Raw genomic sequence first — 24,479 nt, forward strand, 5'->3', positions numbered from 1 at the left:
GGAGGGACTTGCCTTGTTTCTCAGAGATCCCCACTAAATTGCTAATTTCGTTTACAGTTCTTTATCTTCAGACCTCATGAAGCTTTGCGGCGAAGTCAAGCCTAAAAACAAGGTAAGATGTGTGGGTACTAATATAGCAGTCTTTTGTGCAGTTATGGCATCTTCTGTTACCTCCTTCCACCCCCACCCCCCAAATACAAGTACCGCTTAAACAATTTTTGCAACCTTTCTGGTTTGCTTGACACCAGGAGCCCATCTATGGCTTAGCGAGAGATTAAAATGAACCTGAGAGGAGTGAAGAGGCTGTGAGCTCTGATATTGTACAGCCTTAGTTTGGCTTAACATGTTGTGCAAATCAGCTCCCTCCCAAAAAGCAGAAATGACTTTTGCACTAAACTTGGGGGTTTTTGCATTGCATGTGTCTGTCAGCAGTCTGGGCTACAGTGAAACTAGGGAGGCTCCTAAGCTTGCTTTGGGAATCCTGATTCTGGCCAGGTACTGAAGGTGAATCTGGAAGTACTAGATCTGGCTTAGTAATGGTGACAGATTTTTTTTTATATGACAAAGTAAAATGGAGCAGATTTGTATTTTTAAATTGTAGTCAGGCAGGGTTTAGGGATAAGGACCCTGGGATCCAGCACACATACAATATATGCAAACCGTTTGGTGCTTCATGCAAAAGTGTTTTTATTCTCCTCTTCCAATTGATTGCAGGCCCGCCGTAGAACGACGACCCAGATGGAATTGCTTTATGCTGATAGCAGTGACCTAGCCAGTGACATAACCCTTGAAGTCAGTGCAGACAGCACAGCTATGGCTGCCCCTCTTCCGCCTGTTGCAGAAGCTCAGGAAGGTGCAGTGAACATTGACCTGAGAGAGCCTGCTGTTAGGGATAGGGAAGCCTCGCAGGCGGTCTTGCCTTCTAAGACTAGCGGCATGTAAGTTTCACACAATGCACTAACTTTCGTTTGGCACCCTAACATGCATGATTGCTAGGTTGCAACGACCCGTGGCTTTTTATGAACTCTGCCTGGAGTGCTAATTAGGATCTCATCAGGGAAAATCTGTCGCCGTCATCACCCTCTAACTTCTGCTCTGCTGTTACCTCAAAATGGCTGCTTAGTTTTTTAAGTTGATCTTTCTCCCCCCCCCCCCCCTTTGGTAAGCACTAATTCATGTACCATAAGCCCCAGTTTCTGCAAGATTTTTTTTTTTAGTGCTGTTGTAAAACCAAATTGTTTTAAAGTCTATCTGAAATACTTTGAATGGAGTGGATCCATTAGATCAGGGATGTCCAACAGGTCGGTTGCGATCTACTGGTAGATCCCCATGATGTTTTGGTAGATCGTGGTTGATCTCTGGCTCCCTTTCCTCTGCGTAGGTAAATCTGACTTCTGCCTCACCCCCTTGTCCTGCCCTCCATAGTGGTTTCAACTCAGGAAGGGAAGATGGAGCTTCCATGTCATCCATAGCAATGTTTTTGTAAGTGACTTAACCCCTAGTTCCCTTACCTCCCCCCCCCAAAAAAACGGAACTCCCCTCTCCAAAGAAGCCTGAACCTTAACCCCCCCCAAAATGGAACTTTTCTCCTCCCCAAAAAAGCTCAACAACTTTGAACTGAACCCCTAAAAAGACAGGGGTAGACCACTGCCAGAGTTTAATTCTGAAAATAGATCGCAGTCTCTTGGGAATTGGCCATCCCTGCATTAGATCATATCCGATGTGGCTCTTCCACTCATTTGATCTGCTCATATGATCCAGCAGAAGCACCCACTTGCTTACATAGCAGGCCCCTGAAAATCTCTTCCTGAAGTCTGGGAAGACGCTTTATAACACTATGGAAGGTTGTGGCCGAGGCTGCCCTTTCTTTTAAGTTACTAGAGGTCTCTGCTAGGTGAAGTTGGTCCACAAACAGAATGGAAACATTGGCCTTCTCCCCATTGAAGTGAACTTCCGCTAAGTGTTTTTAAAATATCTTGGGACCCTACCAATATCATACTCCATTTTTGCTGCTGCATGTGATGGCTCAGCACACAAAAAGTCGAAACTGACAGCTTAGGCAAACGCCCCGTGAAGCGTTCCACTTGTTTTCCAAACATGAGCTGCATTCTTTATGTAAATAGTATTGGTTAATTAAGGTTCATGAGACTACTGTTAGCAGTTAGCACTTCCGGGTAAAGGTAAAGGGACCCCTGACTGTTAGGTCCAGTCGCAGACGACTTTGGGGTTTCTGCGCTCATCTCGCTCTATAGGCCGAGGGAGCCGGCGTTTGTCCGCAGACAATTTCCGGGTCACGTGTCCAGCATGACTAAGTCGCTTGTGGCGAACCAGAGCAGCGCTCGGAAACGCCATTTATCTTCCCACCAGAGCGGTACCTATTTATCTACTTGCACTTTGACGTGCTTTCGAACTGCTAGGTTGGGAGGAGCTGGGACCGAACAACGGGAGCTCACTCTGTCACGGGGATTCGAACCACCGACCTTCTAGGCTCTGTGGTTTAACCCACAGTGTGTAGGAATCTTATTCCTGCACCACACAAGAATTTTTAACTAGATAATGTAAAATAACACAGAACTTTTTAGATACAAATCCCTCACATATATGAGGAAGATCTTGGTAAAATTAACTAAATTGCAAACAGTGAAAAATATGTGTAACTTCCTGTATTAATCTACTTGCTACAATAAAGCTATCGATTCTTCTTTTTTTATGCAGCAGCAGCAAGCAACTCAGAATGATTTCTAATAATTTCACTTTTTATGCATGTTGCTTGTGGCAGTAGAAGTAAGCATTAAAATGCTCCTGGGAGGCACTGTTATCAACAGTCTTCGCTTCAATGCTTTTGCAACCACTCTTTAAAAAAATGCTTTACTCAGGGTAAACAGTAGAGTGTAAAGACTGAGAACCCAGCAATGATCTTGGAGCTTCACACAACTTACAAAAATCAGTTATTTTGTCATGGAATCCAGGTAATCTTCCCCCTCCCCACTGCTGCAATTTTTAACACATTTCTTTAGTTTTCGAAGTCAGTGTACTGATTCCCTTTGCTCCAGTGCAATATTTGTTTGCTTTTAGTTTCCACAACAAATACAAAAGTGTTTAGAAGGGGCTGATTTACTGAGAACCACTTTAAATTTATTTTAGGGTGTACACCTAAGATGCTTAAAGTCAGGGGTGGGGAATCTCTGGCTCACCTGCCTAATCAGGGCCACCAGTTGTCCCCTCCCCATTTGGCCCGTGAGGCCTTTTTGGGTCAAGCCATGCCCACCTGCCCCGCACATGACGTCATGTATGACATCACTGAGCAAGAGGTCATAGATGATGTCACGTGTGGAGCAGGTAAGGGCAAGGCTCTGGGAAAATGGCATTTTCAGAGATTGAAAGGGTGTCTGTAAAGCTTTGAAAAGGGCTTCTGAAGACCCCTGTGGGTCAAAACATCATTGTGTCATCAAGCAATTTGCAGGCAGGCGACTCTGCTTGTCTTTGCCTCAGTCCCTTATCTTCATGGCATTATTTCCAGATGCTGGCCATCTTAGTAAAAAGGTAAAGGGACCCCTGACCATTAAGTCCAGTCGTGGCCAACTCCGGGGTTGCGGCGCTCATCTCACTTTATTGGCCGAGGGAGCCGGTGTACAGCTTCCGGGTCATGTGGCCAGCATGACTAAGCCGCTTCTGGCGAACCAGAGCAGCGCACGGAAATGCCGTTTACCTTCCCGCCGGAGTGTTACCTCTTTATCTACTTGCACTTTGACGTGCTTTCGAACTGCTAGGTTGGCAGGAGCAGGGACTGAGCAACGGGAGCTCATCCCGTTGCGGGGATTCGAACCGCCGACCTTCTGATTGGCAAGTCCTAGGCTCTGTGATTTAACCCACAGCGCTACCCGCGTCCCTTGGCCATCTTAGTATGTTACATCAAAAACAAGAAAGGGTCTTGTGATACCTTAAAGATTTAACACATTTAATCAGGCGCACTGCACAGGAACCTATGCCACAATAAATTTGTTGGTCTTTAAGATGCTACAAGACTTCATTTTGGCATTATGGCCACAATGCAGAAAATAACAGCAAACTATGGTTAATCAAAACCCGAAGTAAAAGCTTCTGAATTTCTGCACACCCAACAAACTGTGGATAATTTTAGCCATATTTTTATTTGAAACAAGCCAACTTCAAACCACGGTTTCCTGTCTCCTCCTTGCAGATGCCTTGTTCTACAGTTACGTCACATATCAGCGCAAAAATTAAAGGTGTTACTTAGAAGTAGATGAAAGGTGGCCTCTTAGATCTCCCTCCCTCTGAGGTGGAAAAATACTTGTGTCTGGGATGTACCACTCAGACTGCAGTGATTGGCTCCATCAAAAGTAGAAAAAAGCTTCCTATATGTAAATATGAAACCTAAATATTGGGAAGGATGCCTAGTTTAGAGGATTTCATATTGGCATCTAAGGAGAGATCCCTCCAATGCCTGCATTTTATTCTATATATCGTTTTGTATTTTATATTTAATTATTTTTTATTTTGTATACTGCCATGTCTTTTAATGTGCACATCACTTTGAGACTTAAGTAAAGAGGTCATATAGAAATTATTTTAAACGGGGATGGAGAAACTCCAGGTGTCGTTTGGACTCCCAACTCCCATTGGCCCCAACCTGCATGGTCAATGGTGAGGGATAATAGGAATTCTCTCTTGGCAACATCTGGAGGTTTATATACTTTAGGTAAAGGAAAGGGACCCCTGACCATTAGGTCCAGTCGTGACCGACTCTGGGGTTGCGGCGCTCATCTCGCTTTATTGGCCAAGAGAGCTTCCGGGTCATGTGGCCAGCATGACTAAGCTGCTTCTGGCGAACCAGAGCAGCGCACAGAAACGCCGTTTGCCTTCCTGCTGGAGCAGTACCTATTTATCTACTTGCACTTTGATGTGCTTTCGAACTGCTAGGTGGGCAGGAGCTGGGACCGAGCAACGGGAGCTCACCCCGTCGCGAGGATTCGAACCGCCGACCTTCTGATCGGCAAGTCCTAGGCTCTGTGGTTTAACCCACAGCGCTACCCATGTCCCATAGACTTTACTTACCCATTATAGACTTTACTTACCCATTCAGGAATCAAGTGATAAGCAATGCATATATGAACCAGCTCTGACTTGCAACTGAATATATACAAAGCTTCCACTGAAATCTTGTGACTGGGGTGAAATGAAGAAGTAATTTGGAAACTTGGACAATGATGGCATGGACTTTAGATGTCGTATATGAAGAACAATCAGAGCAGCTGGACAAAGGGAACTTGAAAGCACCTAATGCCATTTTGCTATTTTTTAAAATGCATACTTGTGAATTTACCTCAAAACATTCGTTTATTTATTTTTGTCTGCTTCTGTTGTATAGAATTGGAACTCAGAGTGTATAAAGAACGAAAATAAAATTCAGTGAAGAGAAATAAGCAGAATAAGAAATGGGCAATGTTTTCTGTTCTCTCAGGTCTAGGCAGTCATCTCTGACAGAAAAGAAACTACCAGAACCATCACCTTTATCAAAGAGAAAAACCTATGAGAAATCTCCAGATAAACCAAAGTCAAAAGAGCAAAAACAGTAAGATATATATGTATAGATATTGTATATTAATAAACATTGTTACTTGAGAGTTACAAATATTGAAAGCATTTTGTCAGGATAAAATGTACGCCACCTGGAGCTCCTTGGAAGAAAAATGGGATATAAATGCAATAGATAAATACTTGTTTTCCTTCAAGAAGTTTCTTTTCATTGCATTGCATATCAATGCAACATCTGTCTTTTTTTTTAAGGCTTTGATGTCTTTGAAAGATACACAGCCCTATATTTTTTCATCCTTGAATTCTTTCATTTTACTCTGCCCTTTTCTAGGTATTGCTTAACTTTTAAAAATCAATAAATGTTTGAGTACACTGCCATCTTGTGGCCAGCAGATTTTAAAAAATAACTGTGTAAGGATTATATTTCTGTTCTGTCAGGGGAGCATGCAAACTGCATTTCTTGATTAAGCAAGCAGGGCACCAATGAGTTGTTCTGAGGCATGTTTCATTAGTTTTTTTTAACCTCTCTAACAATTTCATTTTCTTTTTTTCCCCTTTTAATTTGAAGAGGCTTTTAATGTTTGATTTTTTTCTTGTAGCTCAGATTCTGGAACCTCAGAGGCTAGTCTGTCACCTCCTTCCTCCCCACCAAGCCGGCCCCGTAATGAACTGAATGTTTTTAGTCGTCTCACTGTTTCTCAGGGAAACACATCAGTTCAGCTGGATAAGTAAGTCGCAAAGGGAAAGACCAGATTCCCACATCGCCCAAGGCGCACATAATAAGCCGAAAACATAGCTACAAAATGTTAATGTTCTGGCTCTCTCTGGCCAGGGACTGAAAGTATAATTGCTATTTCTCCTCTTGTTTGTCCCTACTCCCAACCTCTCAAAGTAGCTTTTTAGAAATGGCATGGAATTGCCACGGTTCCATCTCTTGTTTCCTGATGAATCTTATTTCTTGTGCTTCTATATGAGTTAAAGGTAAAGGGACCCCTGACCATTAGGTCCAGTCGTGGCCGACTCTGGTGCTCATCTCACTTTATTGGCCGAGGGAGCCAGCGTACAGCTTTTGGGTCATGTGGCCAGCATGACTAAGCCGCTTCTGGCAAACCAGAGCAGTGCACAGAAATGCTGTTTACCTTCCCGCCAGAGTGGTACCTATTTATCTACTTGCACATGACGTGCTTTCGAACTGCTAGGTTGGCAGGAGCAGGGACTGAGCAACGGGAGCTCACCCGGTCGCAGGGATTCAAACCGCAGACCTTCTGATCGGCAAGTCCTAGGCTCTGTGGTTTAACCCATAGCGCCACCCGCGTCCCTTATATATGAGTTATATTCCCTCTAAACCAGGGCTGGGGCCTGCTCAAGAGGCTCAGGGAGAAGGTTGCTTCAAGGCAGCAGACCAGCTGAGAAGGGCGCTGCCATTACATGCTCACCGCCCAACCACCCATCCACCACTGCCTGATCCTCTCTGGCTTTCTTTTACCCCAGCCCATTTCAAGGCAGTTGTGGGGCAGAGTGCCTTTTCAGCTTGCACCGTCTGTTTTTCCATGCCGTATCCTTTTAGGTCTCAAGAGTACAGTGGTACCCCGCAAGACGAACGCCTCGGAAGACGAAAAACTCGCTAGTCGAAGGAGTTTTTCGTTTTCTTAGCCGCTTTGCAAGACGCATTTCCCTATGGGCTTGCTGAAGCAAGGGGCGGCGGGGAGAAGATCGCTTCTCCCCGTTGCCAGCCCCGCAATCTCCGGGGACAGAGGGGAAGGCGCGCACGCCTTCCCCTCTCTCCCCGGACCCCTTTTGAACCAAGGGGCGGCAACGGGGAGAAGCGATTCTCCCCGCTGCCCCTTTCCTTGCTTTAAAACAGGTCCGGGGACAGAGGGGAAGGCGCGCGGCGCTTCCCCTCTGTCCCCGGACGGTCTCCATAGGAACGCATTGATTGATTTTCAGTGCATTCCTATGGGAAACCGTGCTTCGCAAGACGAAAAACTCGCAAGAAGAAAAAACTTGCGGAACGAATTAATTTCGTCTTGCGAGGCACCACTGTACTTCTTTGCTAGGCTCAACAGCACAGCGACTCGGCGGGTGTCAATATTCTTACAGTTAGGGTGTTCCTACACAAATGAATTTTCCAGGTGCTCTCATTCAGCACCCATAAACAACATGTCTTAGGGTAAAAAAAATAAGATAATTCCTTCTAGTAGCTCCTTAAAGGTAAAGGGACCCCTGACCATTAGGTCCAGTTGTGACCGACTCTGGGGTTGCGGGGCTCATCTCGCTTTATTGGCCGAGGCAGCCGGCGTACAGCTTCCGGGTCATGTGGCCAGCATGACTAAGCCGTTTCTGGCGAACCAGAGCAGCACACGGAAATGCCGTTTACCTTCCCGCCGGAGCGGTACCTATTTATCTACTTGCACTTTGATGTGCCCAGAGGGGGACATCTCAATGCTGCTAGCTTCCAAGTGTTATTTTTCTCATGTGACGACATATTTGAGTTGATCCAGAATCTCTCTTGCAAGATTGCTGAACTTCAGACGCTGCCCAGTTTTGTTTAACTCTCAGCTTTTGATTGTAGGCTGGTGGCTTTTTTTCTTTTTTACTCCTGTTGCTGATCTTTCTGCTGTTGCGATCTAATGTTTTCCCTGGCAAGTCTGCAGCTACTATACATATCTCTAACAGTTGCTTGCAAATGTCCCCGTAGTTTAAGCCCATGCTTGTAGCTGTTTTATATACCAGCTAAAAGTAGTAACCATTCTAAAGCTGCCAATACACTAATGGAAATACTAGATTGTATCCAACTAAGTTCTGCTCAGAGTACATCCACTGAGAACAATGGACCTGTGCTAACTTTGCGGATTCATTTCAATGAGTAGTAGACATACTACTCTGAGTATGGCTAAATTGGATACAACCTATTGACATTTATGGCTGTTTTGTATGCTTTGAGCTTTAGCAATTGTAACCCAGAATCAAAATTTTGGCACGTTAGATTTCCTATCAAAATGAACGCTTCCATATCCTTAATTGTTAAAGGAATACTGCTGTGTTTTAAATCCGGATGATTTCTAAATCATTGCAAAGTGAAAAGCAAAAATAACATGACCAACTCTCAATTTAGTTTTTTGGGGGAAAACACACATCTTTTTTTATTTTAAACTAGATAACTGTAATTTTTAATTACATGGTTCCAAAGCAGATACCAGCACCCTTAGATTCCCCCCACCCCCGCTCATAATGCATGCACTAATTAACATAAACGCAAGCAGGCACGCTGCAGCCATTTTATCAGGATCTCCCCCAACCGAGTTCTCTAAGGATTCTTGAGGAAGCTGGAAATGGCTTGCACAAGAGTCTCTATGATATGAACGGTAACTGGGGAAAGATACAGATTTTGCGGCTCACTCCCCCAGAGTTACTAAACTCAGTAAAGTCTGCAAACTGGTGCAGCCTCCTTACATAGCGATGCGATTGTTCATTCTTTTTGCAATGGAATCTTTACTCTGCTGATGCCTGTATTCTTTTTCCGTAATCCTACCACCGTTCATTGTAGGTCTGATGAAAGTGATTCCTCTCTCTCGGAGGTACACAGGTACTCTCTCTTCCTCCTTCCCATCTTCTGGAATCTTATTGATATGTTTAATACCTTACTGCAGTTCTTAAGTTAACTAACTCCTTTCTGCATGGCTATCTTTATTCTGTGTCCCCTCCAAAACATTCATATGTTCCTTGCATCGTTTTATTTTTATTGTGATGGAAACGTGAAACATTTGGTGTGGGTTTTTTCTTTGTCCAGCATGTGTACTTTTTATAGCATTCAGTGGGCAAAAATTTGTGTGTGTGTGGTTCACTTCTTTTTGTTTAAACACATTTTTTTCTTTCTTTTAAATCCCTGGAAAACACGATAGGTCAATATACACCTTTTTTGTTGTCCTCAATCTGCTTTGTTGATAGCGAAAAGCTATATTGAACTGTGTGGTAAAAGTCAGGGGTTTTTCCCCCGTATATCCTGTGCCGTTGTTCACAATAATATTGTATTCTAAAGATGGGCAGAATAACATCTCTGAAGGGAAAAATCTGTTTCACTAAAAAAGAGCAAATAGCAGTAATTACTAGCATTTTTATTTCCTATAGCTTAGGTACTGAGCAGAGATAACTCTGTATACTTTCTATAAATAAAGAGGCTAGGAGATATATAAGCAACTTCTAAATGAGCCAAATACAGAAAGGGATAGGAGTCCCATTTCTTCTTATCCTGAATTCAGATTACATGTTCAGACAAATTGGCCCTGTATGCACTATACATTTACAGCAGTGTCATCCTACTTTAAGCATCCATCACTTCTCCCCACCCCGTACCAAATCCTGGGATTTATAGTTTGTTCCAGGTGCTGAGTGTACTTAGGAAAACTCTATTCCCTTCATAGATCTACATCTCCCAGAGTGGTTTAACAATCAATAATCCCTCTTCCCTGGGAACTGTAGCTTTGTGAGGGGAATAAAGGTAAAGGGGACCCCTGACCATTAGGTCCAGTCGTGACCGACTCTGGGGTTGCGGCGCTCATCTTGCTTTACTGGCCGAGGGAGCCAGCGTACAGCTGTGGCCAGCATGTGGTCATGTGGCCAGCATGACTAAGCCGCTTCTGGCGAACCAGAGCAGCGCACGGAGATGCCGTTTACCTTCCTGCCAGAGCGGTACCTATTTATCTACTAGTACTTTGACGTGCTTTCGAACTGCTAGGTTGGCAGGAGCAGGGACTGAGCAATGGGAGCTCACCCCGTCGCGGGGATTCGAACCGCCGACCTTCTGATCGGCAAGCCCTAGGCTCTGTGGTTTAACCCATAGCGCCACCTGTGTCCCGTGAAAGGAATAGAGCTCTCTTAAGTACACTCACCACCCTTAACAAGCTACAGTTCCCAGATTCTTTGAGGGAAGCCATGGCTGTTTAAAGCTGTAAAAGTACAGTGCAATGGGGCCATGGGTAGGATCAACTGTATTCTCATATTTTTCAGCTGTGTGTGAGCTTTTATATTGCACACACAGCTCCTCTGCCTGCAACAGCTCCTCCATTCATTTAAACCGAGGAAGTAGGTCAATGTGCGCATCTCTCAGCACATCCAACTTTTTCTCCTTGATGTTTGTCACAGTACTTTGGACAGTCATCCCCCTTTCTCTCTCCAGTACGGTCATTTGTAAGGGTTTCCTTGTAGTTGTTGTTTTTATGTTAGTTTATTGCGTATCAGCCACACAACCTATGCACTGCCCTTTTCAAGGATATATGTAACCTCTTCTCTGCTGTGTCACCTGAGAATTCTGCCGAAGTCTTCTACTCTTCTCTTTATTGCTGATACCTGGTTTGCACTATGCATGTCTACAGTCCACTTTAGGGTGTGTGTGTGGTTTTTTTTTAAAGCAAGCAACGTCACTGGGCTTTCATTCAGTAGGCATCTCTGCAATTGTTTATTGTGTCCAAAATGCTGGAGCTTCAAAGCAACAGGGAATTCAGTTTCTCCCCTGTTTGAAAGCAATTGCATTTGTAAGGAAAATCTGGAATTGGGTCCAATTCTTCCTTAAGTGCCACATCATGTTAGAAGACTAAATGCTCCATGTGCTGCATGCATCTACCTTGACTATACATTTCTTGCCAGGATAACTTCAACTGCATTTCTCAAAATGTATATGCTACTCACTTCCTTCTGACTTGGCATCCAATTTAATACTTTCACTTAAATTAAATTTAACACACACACACACTCACACACACACAGCTCACCTTTCTGCCCACTAAGGAGGTTTCAAGGGGTATTGGTGTCCCCATTTGACAGGATAGAATACATCTTAGCTGTGACTTAACTACTGTTAATTCTGCCATGGATGCAACGCTTTTGTTAACGGAACCCAAAACTGCATGCAGACTGAAAGTCAATTTAGTTCAGGGATGAGGAGGAACCTGTTGCTCTCTAGATGTTGCTGGTCATCAACTTGCCTCATTCCTGATCATTAGCTATGTTGGCTGGGACTGATGGGAGTTGAATACCAACAACATTCAGATGGTATGGGGTTCTCCAGCCCTGGATCAGTTTTTTATGTATCCAGTCAGTCTAAGCACCCATTCATACTTCCAGTTTCTGTAAAGGCTAAGCCCTTCAAGTTCAAGTTTTAGGCTAAGCCCTTCATAGAAGTGAGTTGAAAACATGGGAAATTTTCCTCACCTGAAACGGCCTCTATGAGAAAATAAGCAAAGGCATCCTTCTATCCCACATGGACGATTCCTTCATGCATTTATTTGTGCAGTTTCCCTGCTACCTTTCTGCCCTGTCAGGGACCCAAAGAGATGAACCAAAACAGAACACAAGAATCCAACAATATTATACAGTGGTACCTTGGTTGTTGAATGTAATCCATTCCAGAAGACCATTTGACTTCCGAAATGTTAGACAACCGAGGCGCAAAGGGCTGGCTGCAAGTTCAATTTGAAAAATTGAGTAACTCACAGCGGAAGCCGTTTAACTTCCGAGGCGTATTCGAAAACGGAAGCAATTCAGGTTCTGAAACGTTTGGCTTCTGAGACGCTTGAAAACCAAGGTACCACTGTAAAAGTCATACTTGGTGGCAGACCTTGGGGTCTTGAATTTCAGCAGCAACCTTTGTGACACCAAAATTCAGGGGTCCCCTCCTCTCATACTCCATTCTAAATCATAGTTGGGGCATTCCCTGTGGTTCCCCAAGGCTCTGAACCCAGTTCGGTGTGTTAATGTGTGAAATGGTTCCCTGCTGGAAATCCATGGCAGCAACAAATTCTAAGATGACCAGTCCTTGTTCCAGACAATTGAGATCGTGATCTGATTTGTCAGGGCTCTCACTGTATTCTTAAACAAGGGCTGCTCAATGTTTAAAGCAAGCACAGGGCTGCCAAGCAGGTTGAGTACATAGCCAGGTAAACAGTACACATAGCCCTCACACCTGAGGGTTGTGGGGTCCACTCTGGCTTGCAATGGAAACATTCCATGCTAAAAGCAACATGCAAGCTGCTTTCAACACGATGAACATCTCCTGAGCTCTGATTCTGCTTCCCAAGTCAGCTGCCTCCTGAACTGCCCATATGGTTGAGTTGGCCCTGAAAGCATTAATTTTTAAATTTAATGCAAAAAATCGTAAGAGACCAGATGCATGGAAAAACAAACATTTCCCTTCTATACAAATGAGTGTAGCAGAATTCACATGACTTTAGTCTAGCTGCTTTCTTGCAAATCAAGCAGTACTAAAGGAATCAAACCAATAAGGGCTAAATTCAACCAGAGCCAATAGTTAAATGTCCTGAAACAAGCCTCTGAAAAAATGAAGGGGAGACCAGCTTTGAAGCACATCCTTCCACAGAGAAAAATTGTACTGCACGACTTCCAGTGGGCAGAAATTGGCATCAGCTCAAATTTGAATCCCATCAACAATTGAGCTAAAGGTGTGGCCTTAAAAACGTCAAACACAGCATGTATGACATTATAAAATTAGGACCTTTCGTTTTGGGGGGAAATGCATCACAATTTTAATGAAGTTTTTTCCTACCACATATTCAGCTGACCATGTTCTAGGTGAGCTGGTTTCTCTGGCACAGAATTTGGATCTGTATGAGTGGGTGGTCTGGATTGCAGAAGGCACCCAATGCCCTAATCTGACGGAATTCTGGAAAGTCTCAGAATTCTGGAGTTGGAAGGGACTGTGAGGATCATCTTGTCCAACCCCTGCAATGCGGGAATCTTTCACCTAAAATGGGGGGCTCAAACCCAGAACCCTGAGATGTTCTGTTCCTCAGCTTTTGCAGAGCAGTGCCAGTGAGTGCTCTTGGCTCAACAAAATGATCAGGGTTGACCCCACCATCAGTGCTAGTGGTGGAAATGTCCTTTGTGGTAGGAGCAGAATACTTGAGCTTACCGTCTGCTGTATATAAATAGGTCAACACATTTGCCTGCCTTATTCTACAGATCCCTGTAAGATCTCTCAGGAGCCTAGCAGGGTGGGGAAAATGTATGATGTACGATGGAGAAATGACCTGTCACAAATTCTAATCCACTGTTCATTTGTTTCCTTTTCTAGAGGCATAATCAACCCATTCTCTTCGTCCAAATGCGTCAGATCTTCTCCAATTCATTGTATCCACATTGCTGAAGGTCATACGAAGGCTGTGCTTTGTGTCGATTCTACTGACGACCTCCTCTTTACAGGATCAAAAGGTTTGACATGTCTCTTGTTGGTCTTGCAGCTTTCTGAATCCTCTTCATATACCCATCGGGCTACCCAAAGAGAGAAAGCTGACTACTAAGAAGGGAGGCAAGCAATTGGTGGAGAGATCCACCGTGAGGCAGTGTCTTTATCACAAATAATTGCTAGCTTTGGAGTTTTGCAGAATTCTTCATCAGGCCAGAAGTTAAAGAAGGCAGGGAGTGGTATTGAGAGCAATGATATTGATATTGAAGCCACAGTCTGGAGTGGTGATTCACCAACCACAGAAACTTCCTGGGAAAGAGGAATTTGGGTACCGCCATAGGTATCCTGATAACTAACACATTGTGCTCTTCGTGGAGCTCTCTTCAAGGCTATTCACAAGCCACTGTTGTTTCAGAGTGAGGCAGCTAAGTAGTTTTGTGTACAGGCTGCAAGGAATATAGAACACTGGTTCTGTGGGAGCTTCGCTGGTAGAGATCGAAGGTTTCCCCTTTCAAGGGTCTGTGGCTGGAAAGTCAGTCACCACAGAGAGAGAGGGGGCTGAATCAAGAAAGACTTTATTTTGTGTTCATGAAAGGTAGAAGCACTGGTGCAAGTAACACCACACCACACCTAGGATGTCAAAACAGATTCAGGTAAAGGTAAAGGTACCCCTGCCCGTACGGGCCAGTCTTGACAGACTCTAGGGTTGTGCGCCCATCTCACTCAAGAGGCCGGGGGCCAGCGCTGTCCGGAGACACTTCCGGGTCACGTGGCCAGCGTGACATCGCTGCTCTGGCGAGCCAGAGCCGCACACGGAAACGCCGTTTACCTTCCCGCTAGTAAGCGGTCCCTATTTATCTACTTGCACCCGGGAGTGCTTTCGAACTGCTAGGTTGGCAGGCGCTGGGACCGAACAACGGGAGCGCACCCCGCCGCGGGGATTCGAACCGCCGACCTTTCGATCGGCAAGCCCTAGGCGCTGAGGCTTTTACCCACAGCGCCACCCGCGTGGTTTCACAAAACACAGAAGGATTCAGAGCAGCCACCCGTGGCATTGCTAATAGCGTAAATAAACTTTTATGGCATATTAGATACATCGCTCCAACTCCTGGGCCATGCACATTGTGAACAGACGATCCTCAGCATAATCATCTTGGACAACTGACCATTGCTATTCCTTATTTTGCCATACCCTGCTTAAGCAGGTATTACCCAAGTGTTGTCTCTAACCCTCTTAGTTCATCCTTTCTCCTGTTACACCTCATATAGCAAGCTAAACATTTCACATAGGAAGTTCCCGAATTAGCAAACAGGTCATTTTGCCACGGACCACAGTCATTTCATGCCCTTTCCTTCCATACCAAAACCCTGCAAAACCAAGCAAAAGGGCGATTCTAAATAAAAGGGATTTCCCTTTATCATTATTCAGCTCATCTTCAAGATGTAATGAAATCTCCACAGCAAAATTGGGAACCAAACTAGAGTATGTTAAAAAACCAGTGAAGCCTAAAGGTAAAGGTAAAGGTACCCCTGCCCGTACGGGCCAGTCTTGACAGACTCTGGGGTTGTGCGCCCATCTCACTTAAGAGGCCAGGGGCCAGCGCTGTCCGGAGACACTTCCGGGTCACGTGGCCAGTGTGACATCGCTGCTCTGGCGAGCCAGAGCCGCACACGGAAACGCCGTTTACCTTCCCGCTAGAAAGCGGTCCCTATTTATCTACTTGCACCCGGAGGTGCTTTCGAACTGCTAGGTTGGCAGGCGCTGGGACCGAGCAACGGGAGCGCACCCCACCGCGGGGATTCGAACCACCGACCTTTCGATCGGCAAGCCCTAGGCGCTGAGGCTTTTACCCACAGCGCCACCCGCGTCCCACGCTATATAAAATACAATATAAAATGCATAAAATGTGTATTGTGCTCTTATGGGGCTTCTTACTCCTGCAATTTAGTGGTGATTGGGTGGTATCTAATTTGTTTCACACACCAAAACAGTATATCTGTGTTGCACAGTGTATTACAATGTTATCCACTTTTTAATTTGCTTGTTCTGCTTCCTTTTTGTTTAGATCGCACGTGTAAAGTATGGAATTTGGTGACTGGACAGGAAATAATGTCTCTGGGTGGTCATCCCAACAATGTAGTATCTGTAAAATACTGTAATTATACTAGCTTGGTCTTCACAGTCTCCACATCTTATATTAAGGTGTGGGACATCCGCGATTCTGCTAAGTGTATCCGAACGCTAACGTAAGTTGCAACTCCGAAAAGCAGAATTTTAACATTAACATTTGGCATACCATTTTGCAGTAAGCAGTGAGAAAATTGTACTTAACGTTAAATGTAGTTAATCTTAAAGCTCTTAGGCTAAAACCCAGCTACTTTGTTGTAAAACCCATTGAGTTGAAAAACTGCATGAATTTACTAATTTTAAGATGTGCAGCCTAAGACAGATGGCCGTGTCTTATAGTGTGGAGGAGTGGGTTGATGCAAGAAAGAAAAAGTAGATGCTGTATTTTGTTGTTTTAATATCTGCTTCTAGGTGGGCACTTAGCACCTGGGTAGCATATAGTAGAGGCTTTATGGACAAAAATGATGAGCTTAGGTGAAGATGGCAAGTAGAAAAGGCTGAAAGAAAGGGATGTGAGGTAGCAGGAAGAGTCTTGTTTCTCAGCAAGTTCTGAGTTCACCTCACCCAGTCTCTCCTGTCTCAGGAGTTATTATAGACTATGGGTTTCACTTTACTTTGAAAGCTTCTCCAAAACCAGAGGGCAATATCTTTCCTGCCCCTGTTTCCTGATACCTTTTTAGCCAGAGAGTAATCTGGCACCAGAAAGCATATAGTCTACCACTGACTTTTGAGGCATCAGTTTACATTTCAAGTTTCCTCCTACATCCTGACGTCTTCAATTCGTACATGCAATTCATACATGCATCCTGGTCGTGTGATGGCTCAATCCATGTGCAGATAGATTGCCAATTTTTAGAACTCTTGATTTTTTGGAGACCTCTGAAATGGATTGATTACTTGGGTATGCATACCCCTAAACATTTTGCGAATCTTTGTACTTTTGTCCATTTACTGTATTGATTTTTCCCAATTTGAACTATAAAATGGTGATTTTCTTGAGTCAAAATGAGAGTACCCCTAAATGTTTTTTTAAGGAAAGAGCACCTGGTTTGGGGAATATTTTATTTGCTGTAACTAGAACGAGAAGTAACTAGAAAAGTCAGCGAACATTGGTCATATTGTGGCATTTGAATCTCCCTTGTACTCTTGAACCTGAAAGGCTCACCATAAACATGTCTGTCATTTTCCCCAGTTGCCTGCTTAGAATATTTGGGCTAGACAGGGCAATCAATATACAAATGAGATATAAATAAATACATTGGAATTGTTGCTTATAAGAGGCTTGGAAGCTTTGCAAGGATGATTCCCCTCATCCGTTGTCCACATTCAGAATACAATGTGCTTGTGGGATTGATGAAATTACTTGGTGTGTGTTTTTCCCTCTTAGATAATTTATTTTCCTCTTGTTTTTCTCCGTGTGAAACTCAGGTCTTCAGGCCAGGCGATGCCAGTAGATGCATGTTCTGGCAGTACCAACAGAACAGTGACGATTCCAGCTGGAGAGAACCAGATCAACCAGATCGCTCTCAACCCAACAGGCACGTTTCTGTACGCAGCTGCAGGAAATGCAGTGAGAATGTGGGACCTGAAGAGGTAAAGCTTTCCAAAATACTTACTGAGCATGCGAAGATCCTGTGAAGCCCAGTGTGGCTGCAGCCAGTGCTCTCCTCATCCCCTGTTTGCCAACTGACACATCCATGGCAATAGTCCATAGTAGGGAACATCCTATAGGCTTTTGGGTCTATAGGACTTCTCACGATCTGTTTGCGTTGTGGGAATTGATGCATTATGGCTTTCCCCCATACCTTTCTGCTTATACAAGAAGCCCTGGTCTTGTAGTGGTCAGGGATGATGAGAATTGTAGTCCAAAACATCTGGAGGGCCGAAGGTTGGGGATGCCTGCTGTAGATCGTTCTGCCCGGACACTGAGGTCCAGCGCCGAGGGCCTTCTGGCGGTTCCCTCACTATGAGAAGCCAAGTTACAGGGAACCAGGCAGAGGGCCTTCTCGGTAGTGGCACCCACCCTGTGGAACGCCCTCCCACTAGATGTCAAAGAGAAAAATAAACCACCTGACTTTTAGAAGACATCTGAAGGCTGTCTGAAGGGAAGCTTTTAATGGTTAAAAGGTTATTGTATTTTAGTGTTTTGTTGGAAGCCACCAGGAGTGGCTGGGGAAACCCAGCCAGATGAGCGGGGTATAAATAATAAATTATTATTATTATAGATGAATGGTGATGCACCAGGGAATGCTAAAGTTGCCTGGGCAGCGCAGGTCCTCTCGAGTTTCCAGGAAGAGAGGCAGCCGCACAAGGAAGAACCACAGCATGGATTCATCTCACATAGTCCAGGACTTCTTGTATAAGCAGAAAGGGCTCTTCCCCAACCTTCAGCCCTCCAGATGTTTTGGACTACAGTTCCCATCATCCCTGACCACTGGTCCTGTTATGGGAGTTGTAGGCCAGAACATCTGGAGGGCCGCAGGTTGGGGATGCCTGATCTACAGTGATGCCTAAGCCTTGCTATGGAGTTGAAGTCTGCTAGCCTCCTATTTTTAACCATGATTTTTGGTGTGGAGTGCTGCCCACCCTCAGACGCGGGGTTGTACGTGACTGATGGCGTCTAATATGAACTTAGCCAATGAAACAAACAGAGAAGAAAAATTAAGAGGTGCAAATAACACAAAGAATGGCACAAATTTTGGGGGAAAAGAAGTCATAAGTGGAACTCCCAACCTTATATTTACAGCTATTTCTGATCCGGTAGCATTCACCTGCCTTCAAGAATGTCAGTAGGAGAAGATCAAAATACAGCGTTTAAACTACTCTGCCCAAAACTGGATATTCCTGCTGTTACTAATGTGGTGTTTCACTCCCACCTATACCCATATAACTACCTGCAGGGATCAAAGCCTGATTTCCAGTGCATTTCCGGGAAACGGGCAGGAGATATGCTTTCTTTTCCTTTGAAATAATTAAAGCTAAGTCACTTTGCCTGTTTCTGTTCATTTTTTTAGGTTCCAGTCTACAGGAAAACTAACTGGTCACCTGGGCCCTGTTATGTGCCTTACTGTAGACCGCATTTCCAATGGGCAAGATCTCATAATTACTGGCTCAAAGGATCACTATATCAAGGTATTGCCTCCTTTTGCATCTTTACCACAGGAGTAATACAACATGATTCGAGAATAGGTTTCAATTTTCTATGGTTCTTTCCCTGCAAGATGTGAAAATGCACTGCACTCCATTACTACTCAGAACAATGCCTGAGGCTGCAATCTTATACCCACAACTGGGGGTAAACCACATTAAGTGCAATGGAGCATAAAGACATGTATAGGATAGCACTGCTGGTCTGTCTTTTCCTTTTTACTTTCCAGAAAAGGCTAGTCAAACTGACATTCTCACCTATACCTGGAAAAATATAAATTCAAAGTCAAAAAGTCTTTGGGAACTTCTAGGGTTTTTGTTTTTCGATGTTGGAGGATAAAATAGTTGGATTAACTTTCACTCATTATTCAAGAAAACATACTATTTCCTCCAGAGAGTTTTAAGTTATTTCCTAAATATTAGTATGCATGTGGACTTACTAAGAGGTGAAAGTAACTTCTTTTCTCCCAGGTATTTGTGCTTAGGTTTGCAGCCTAATCTCAGGAATTGCTTTTATTCCCTTCTTTAAGAATTATTCCAAATGTTATTTCTGGCCTCTCCTTAGTTTTGACATGAATACTTTATAATTTTTATGGTTCATAATTACCACATAGACAAAAGGCTGTCAAATCTTATAATCTTCCTATTAGATACCTCTGTTTACACACAGTTATTGCTATTGCTCATCTGGCGATAGTTTGCTATTGAGGCTGTTGTGGTTATAAAATAAGAAGTTGACAGACCGTTTAGCGAAAAGGCCTCAAATTGTTTTCTGTGTAATAATCTGGTGTCCATTCTTTGCGATACTGTGATAGTGAGATGGGTAGAGATAGTAATGGCAACATTTGTCCAAAAAACACACACCTGTCATTTGAGCTAAAGGGGGAAATTAAGTAAATCTGTGCTGGGTTATATATTTCAGATAAGGCATCATATTTATTGAATTACCGTATTTTTTGCTCTTTAAGACTCACTTTTTCCCTCCTAAAAAGTAAGGGGTATTTAAAGGGTATTAAAATTGGGATTTGGAAAACCGTTATAAGGATATGCAATGAAATTCAACTAAGGGGAAACGAGGAAGTCATTCTACAAAGTAAATAACTGTTATTTTCAATAACAGTTTTCTGTTATTTTCAATGTTTGTTATGTTTTGTTTGTTTTATGTTTTTGTTTGTCGTTGATATTGTAAAAACTAATAATTTTTTTGCAAAAAAATAAAATAAAATAAAAAGTAAGGGGAAAGGTGTGTGCGTCTTATGGAGCAACTGCAGGCTGCGCAGCTATCCCAGAAGCCAGAACAGCAAGAGGGCTTGCTGCTTTCACTGCGCAGCGATCCCTCTTGCTGTTCTGGCTTCTGAGATTCAGATTTTTTTTTTCTTGTTTTCCTTCTCCAAAAACTAGGTGCGTCTTGTGGTCTGGTGCGTCTTATAAAGCGAAAAATACGGTAGTTAATTATTAAAATCAGTTAGTGGTTGGTACTACTACACTATTACAAATCCTTTGTAGACGTTTGTATAATACTACTGTGTTGAGTGGGTATTTATGTTTTGTCAATTCCCGGCCAAGATTATGTTGCAGATTTGAAATTGTTTTGCTCCTATTCCAGATGTTTGATGTAACTGAAGGAGCTCTGGGAACTGTAAGCCCTACACACAACTTTGAGCCTCCCCATTATGATGGCATAGAAGCGCTTACTATTATGGGAGACAACCTGTTTAGCGGATCCAGAGATAATGGAATTAAAAAGTGGGACTTGGCTCAAAAAGATCTCATCCAGGTACTGTTAAAAAATAATAGGAACCTTGCAAAACGGAGCTGCCCCCAAATTGAAATTCTTCAGCTACTCCAAAATGAGGCTTGGAAATTTTGAAAGCCAAAAATAAAAGTATTTGGGTCTACAAAACTGATTTTAGAATCTGAAAAGGTTGTATTTAAAATTTTTGTTTGAACCAAAATCAGCTGGGCTTTTCTTCGCCTAAGCAGAGGATTGACAATGTGCAGCATGCTATATGTTGATAGACCTTTATTTGTGGTCCTCCGGCTTCTGGCAGAATTCTGGTAAAATTCCCAGCATCCATCTTAAATGGAAGTTTCTAACCTTCAAAATTGCAGAGGATGTGTTTGATCATGCAGTAGAGAAATATGGGAGTAGGAGATAGAACTTTGAAAGCACACACTCTAATTTCAATAGATGCTATATTGCCAGCTTGCTCTGGAGTAAGCCAGTCATAGTTTTTTTAAGAGGTGGACTTATTCCATGTGTGAGGACCGCAATTTAATCATGTGAATTGCCCTCTGCTTCATATTATCTGATGCATTTTTCAGAGCCGAACTACTTGCCTTTCCCCTTCTTATGGATGATGTTGTTTCCCAACCTGATTTTGTGATATGTCTTTTCAGCAAGTTCCTAATGCCCACAAGGACTGGGTCTGTGCTCTTGGACTTGTGCCCGGTTCCCCCGTGCTTCTCAGCGGCTGCCGCGGGGGCATTCTGAAGCTCTGGAATGTAGATACATTTGCACCAATAAGCGAACTCAAGGGACACGACAGTCCCATCAACGCCATCTGCACCAATTCCGGCCAGATTTTTACTGCATCAGAGTAAGTCGCTTTTAATGTTCTTTGCACACGTTGCATAGCTGGAAAGAATTCTGAGCATTCCAGTTCATTTAAAACACTGGCAGTGAGTGGATCTTCTTTGCTTTCCAGTATGTGCAGAAATTCAAAGGGTTTGACTACATTGCGAACCACCAACTTAATTTCCTGCACATTTATGGTCATAGCTGGCAGAGGTTTAAACTGTGTTATACTTGGGTTGGTTGGGTTTGTTTAAAAAACAAAACAAACTAATGTAAAATGTTCATTGTTTTATATGGAGACATGTATTTTTACTGGATATTATGCTATAGGTTACTTGTAAGGGAAAAGCATAAAAATAGATAAGTTTGTGATATAGCTACTTGTTAGTGAGCTATATGTGAGCCTTTGTTTGTCTACTTGTTAGTGAGTTAGTGAGCCTTTGTTTGTCAAATGGAAGTGATTTGATGTCATGCCATAATACTTAAGACAATGTATTAAAACACAGCCGTAGCATAATAGCTTATTAGGGCTAGTGTAAATGTCAAGTTAGTAAGCAAGCTTTCAGCTATACTGGACCTCTTCTGGAGCCTTATAATTCTGATCAGCTCAAAAGCTTGCTCATGACTATGTGACTTTTACTTGGTCCTTATAAATGTTATGCGCTACTATTTTATTTGGGTCTTTATGCCTAGTGAACCAACAGAATCAATAACATAAAGCAGGCATCCCCAAACTCGGCCCTCCAGCTGTTTTGGGACTACAATTCCCATCATCCATGACCACTGGTCCTGTTAACTAGAGATGATGGGAGTTGTAGTCCCAAAACAACTGGAGGGCTGAGTTTGGGGATGTCTGATATAAAGCCTCTTTCAGTGTACTTCTCAGTCTGTTTCCTATATTTCACAGTAGTGCAATGAAATTGTTGTGGGACGCATTTGAGAATTTCTGCTCTGCTTGAGCTAGCAAGTCTCTAAAAATCATTGAGCTGCTCCGCATTTGCTTTCTCGAGAGACTGCTTTTGATTAAGGGAACATTTCAGTGGAAGAGTTTTTGGTTTTTTAATTCACAGGTACTGCGCTGTGGGTTAAACCACAGAGCCTGGGACTTGCCGATCTGAAGGTCGGCGGTTCGAATCCCTGCGACAGGGTGAGCTCCCATTGCTCGGTCCCTGCTCCTGCCAACCTAGCAGTTTGAAAGCACATCAAAGTGCAAGTAGATAAATAGGTACCGCTCCAGCGGGGAGGTAAACAGCGTTTCCGTGCGCTGCTCTGGTTCGCCAGAAGCGGCTTAGTCATGCTGGCCACATGACCCGGAAGCTGTACACCGGCTCCCTCGGCCAATAAAGCGAGATGAGCACCGCAACCCCAGAGTCGACTGGACCTAATGGTCAGGGGTCCCTTTACCTTTACCTTACTGTATATAAATGGGGAAACGGCTTTTCTCTGCTTCTTCCTTTTCCCACTTCACGCTAATAGATTCTGTTGCTTATAAATATTTTGCAGCGATCGGACTGTGAGAATCTGGAAGGCTCCCTGCAGCTTCGATGGACAGATCTCCGATCCTGGTGATGCAAGCGAAGATGTGGCCAGTAATTAAAGACGAGCATTGCAGTGCTAGACTTCATAGGCACATGCTTGCAGCTGGAGAGGAAGAAGAAGAAGATGCAGCTCGACTGTACCGTTTAAGTGTGTCGTATTCTGCTGAAACTGCTGCCCTTAAGAACTGCCTTCTGTACTATATCTCAAACACTAGTCTGTTGGTGGTATGCTTGCCTCACATATAACGGCTGGATTTGTGTGCATTTATTAGCTTTGTAAGTTGAACAAACTGGAAGCCTTTCGCCCTGGAATGGTTGTCTCAAGACATGTAACCTAGGATGTGAAAGTGCCCTGTGTACCTCACTCTCTGACCCCTTCTGTTCAGCTGAGCTTCACTTTATGGTTGTATGGAACGTGCCAGCATATCTCTTGTCTCATTTCCCAAGCCTTTAATGGAAGAGCAGTGGGGGTCCTAAAAAGTTTACTTATGTTTTGCTGCTGTAAGAAACTTGGAGTGTAAGGGAGGGGCGGAGTCTTAGTTTGAGACGGATTACTGCCCTGACCGTGTCATGCTAACAATGAATGCCATACGATCTGCGTTAGTTGCTAGCATTATACTCTTGCTGACCAAAGTTGTGCAGCTGTGTCTACTCTGTGCTCAGGACTAGAAACTAAAATGCTGTCGAATTATTAACATTTTATTAGTGCTCTGCCTACCACAGTATTCTTACAGAAAAACCTTAATCTATTTTTCTTATGTTTCCGTCATCTCACAATGTTTTATTTAAGAGGAAAAACAAGGTGTCCTTCCTTTTTAACATACTTTGATATGCTGCTAAATATATTTTAGATATGTTTGTTGAACCTTGGAGTTAGTTAAAAGAACGGTAGCAACTGTGTCAACAAAAGGCCGTGTGTAAATACACGGGGTGTAAAGAGAGACTATCTTAACAATGTGCCTGTGTGGATTTTTTTAATTGCTGTAGATTTGAGTGTGGATATTGAACGAGAGGGTTGTATAATTTATCCAGCTTTTCGGAACATTCATTTGTAAATTCGGCAAGTTTTAGGAACAGTGTTTTATTGGGTTTGCTGTGGGGTAGAGGATATGAACTTGTAAATGTACGGCTTGTGATAGTTGATGCTTACATTAAAAAAAAAAAGACCCACACAATTGAATGAGAACACTTTCATTGCCGCTACTTTTGTTTGGCGCAATACATGAAGAGAACTTAACGTGACACAGGACCCAAGTACTGTACAAAGACATAAGCACCCTGTGGCATTCAGACTAAAAAAGGGTGCTTTGTGGATTGCTTTGTTACTCTTTAATG

The 24,479-nt window shown here is 43.5% G+C and overlaps 1 protein-coding gene across 9 annotated transcripts in view; it reads left to right on the top strand.

The window, feature by feature from the left end:
• Nucleotides 1-24,319, top strand: part of KIF21A (kinesin family member 21A) — a 104,119-nt gene extending 79,800 nt beyond the window's left edge. For 4 of the 9 annotated variants that reach the window (XM_053406121.1, XM_053406122.1, XM_053406123.1 and 1 more), the window contains 12 exons: nucleotides 58-112; nucleotides 715-938; nucleotides 5,483-5,593; nucleotides 6,156-6,284; nucleotides 9,104-9,142; nucleotides 13,643-13,779; nucleotides 15,820-16,000; nucleotides 17,310-17,474; nucleotides 18,896-19,013; nucleotides 20,635-20,805; nucleotides 21,429-21,628; nucleotides 23,110-24,319. In XM_053406121.1, coding sequence (XP_053262096.1) covers nucleotides 58-112; nucleotides 715-938; nucleotides 5,483-5,593; nucleotides 6,156-6,284; nucleotides 9,104-9,142; nucleotides 13,643-13,779; nucleotides 15,820-16,000; nucleotides 17,310-17,474; nucleotides 18,896-19,013; nucleotides 20,635-20,805; nucleotides 21,429-21,628; nucleotides 23,110-23,203 — 1,624 coding nt within the window. In that variant the 3' untranslated portion in view covers nucleotides 23,204-24,319. The remainder of the gene's footprint in view (nucleotides 1-57; nucleotides 113-714; nucleotides 939-5,482; nucleotides 5,594-6,155; nucleotides 6,285-9,103; nucleotides 9,143-13,642; nucleotides 13,780-15,819; nucleotides 16,001-17,309; nucleotides 17,475-18,895; nucleotides 19,014-20,634; nucleotides 20,806-21,428; nucleotides 21,629-23,109) is intronic. The other 5 variants (XM_053406125.1, XM_053406130.1, XM_053406127.1 and 2 more) reach the window with 3 other exon arrangements.
• The last annotated feature ends 160 nt before the right edge of the window (nucleotides 24,320-24,479 follow it).

The sequence above is a fragment of the Podarcis raffonei genome, chromosome 10, assembly GCF_027172205.1.
Source record: "Podarcis raffonei isolate rPodRaf1 chromosome 10, rPodRaf1.pri, whole genome shotgun sequence".
Classification (NCBI taxonomy): domain Eukaryota; kingdom Metazoa; phylum Chordata; class Lepidosauria; order Squamata; family Lacertidae; genus Podarcis; species Podarcis raffonei.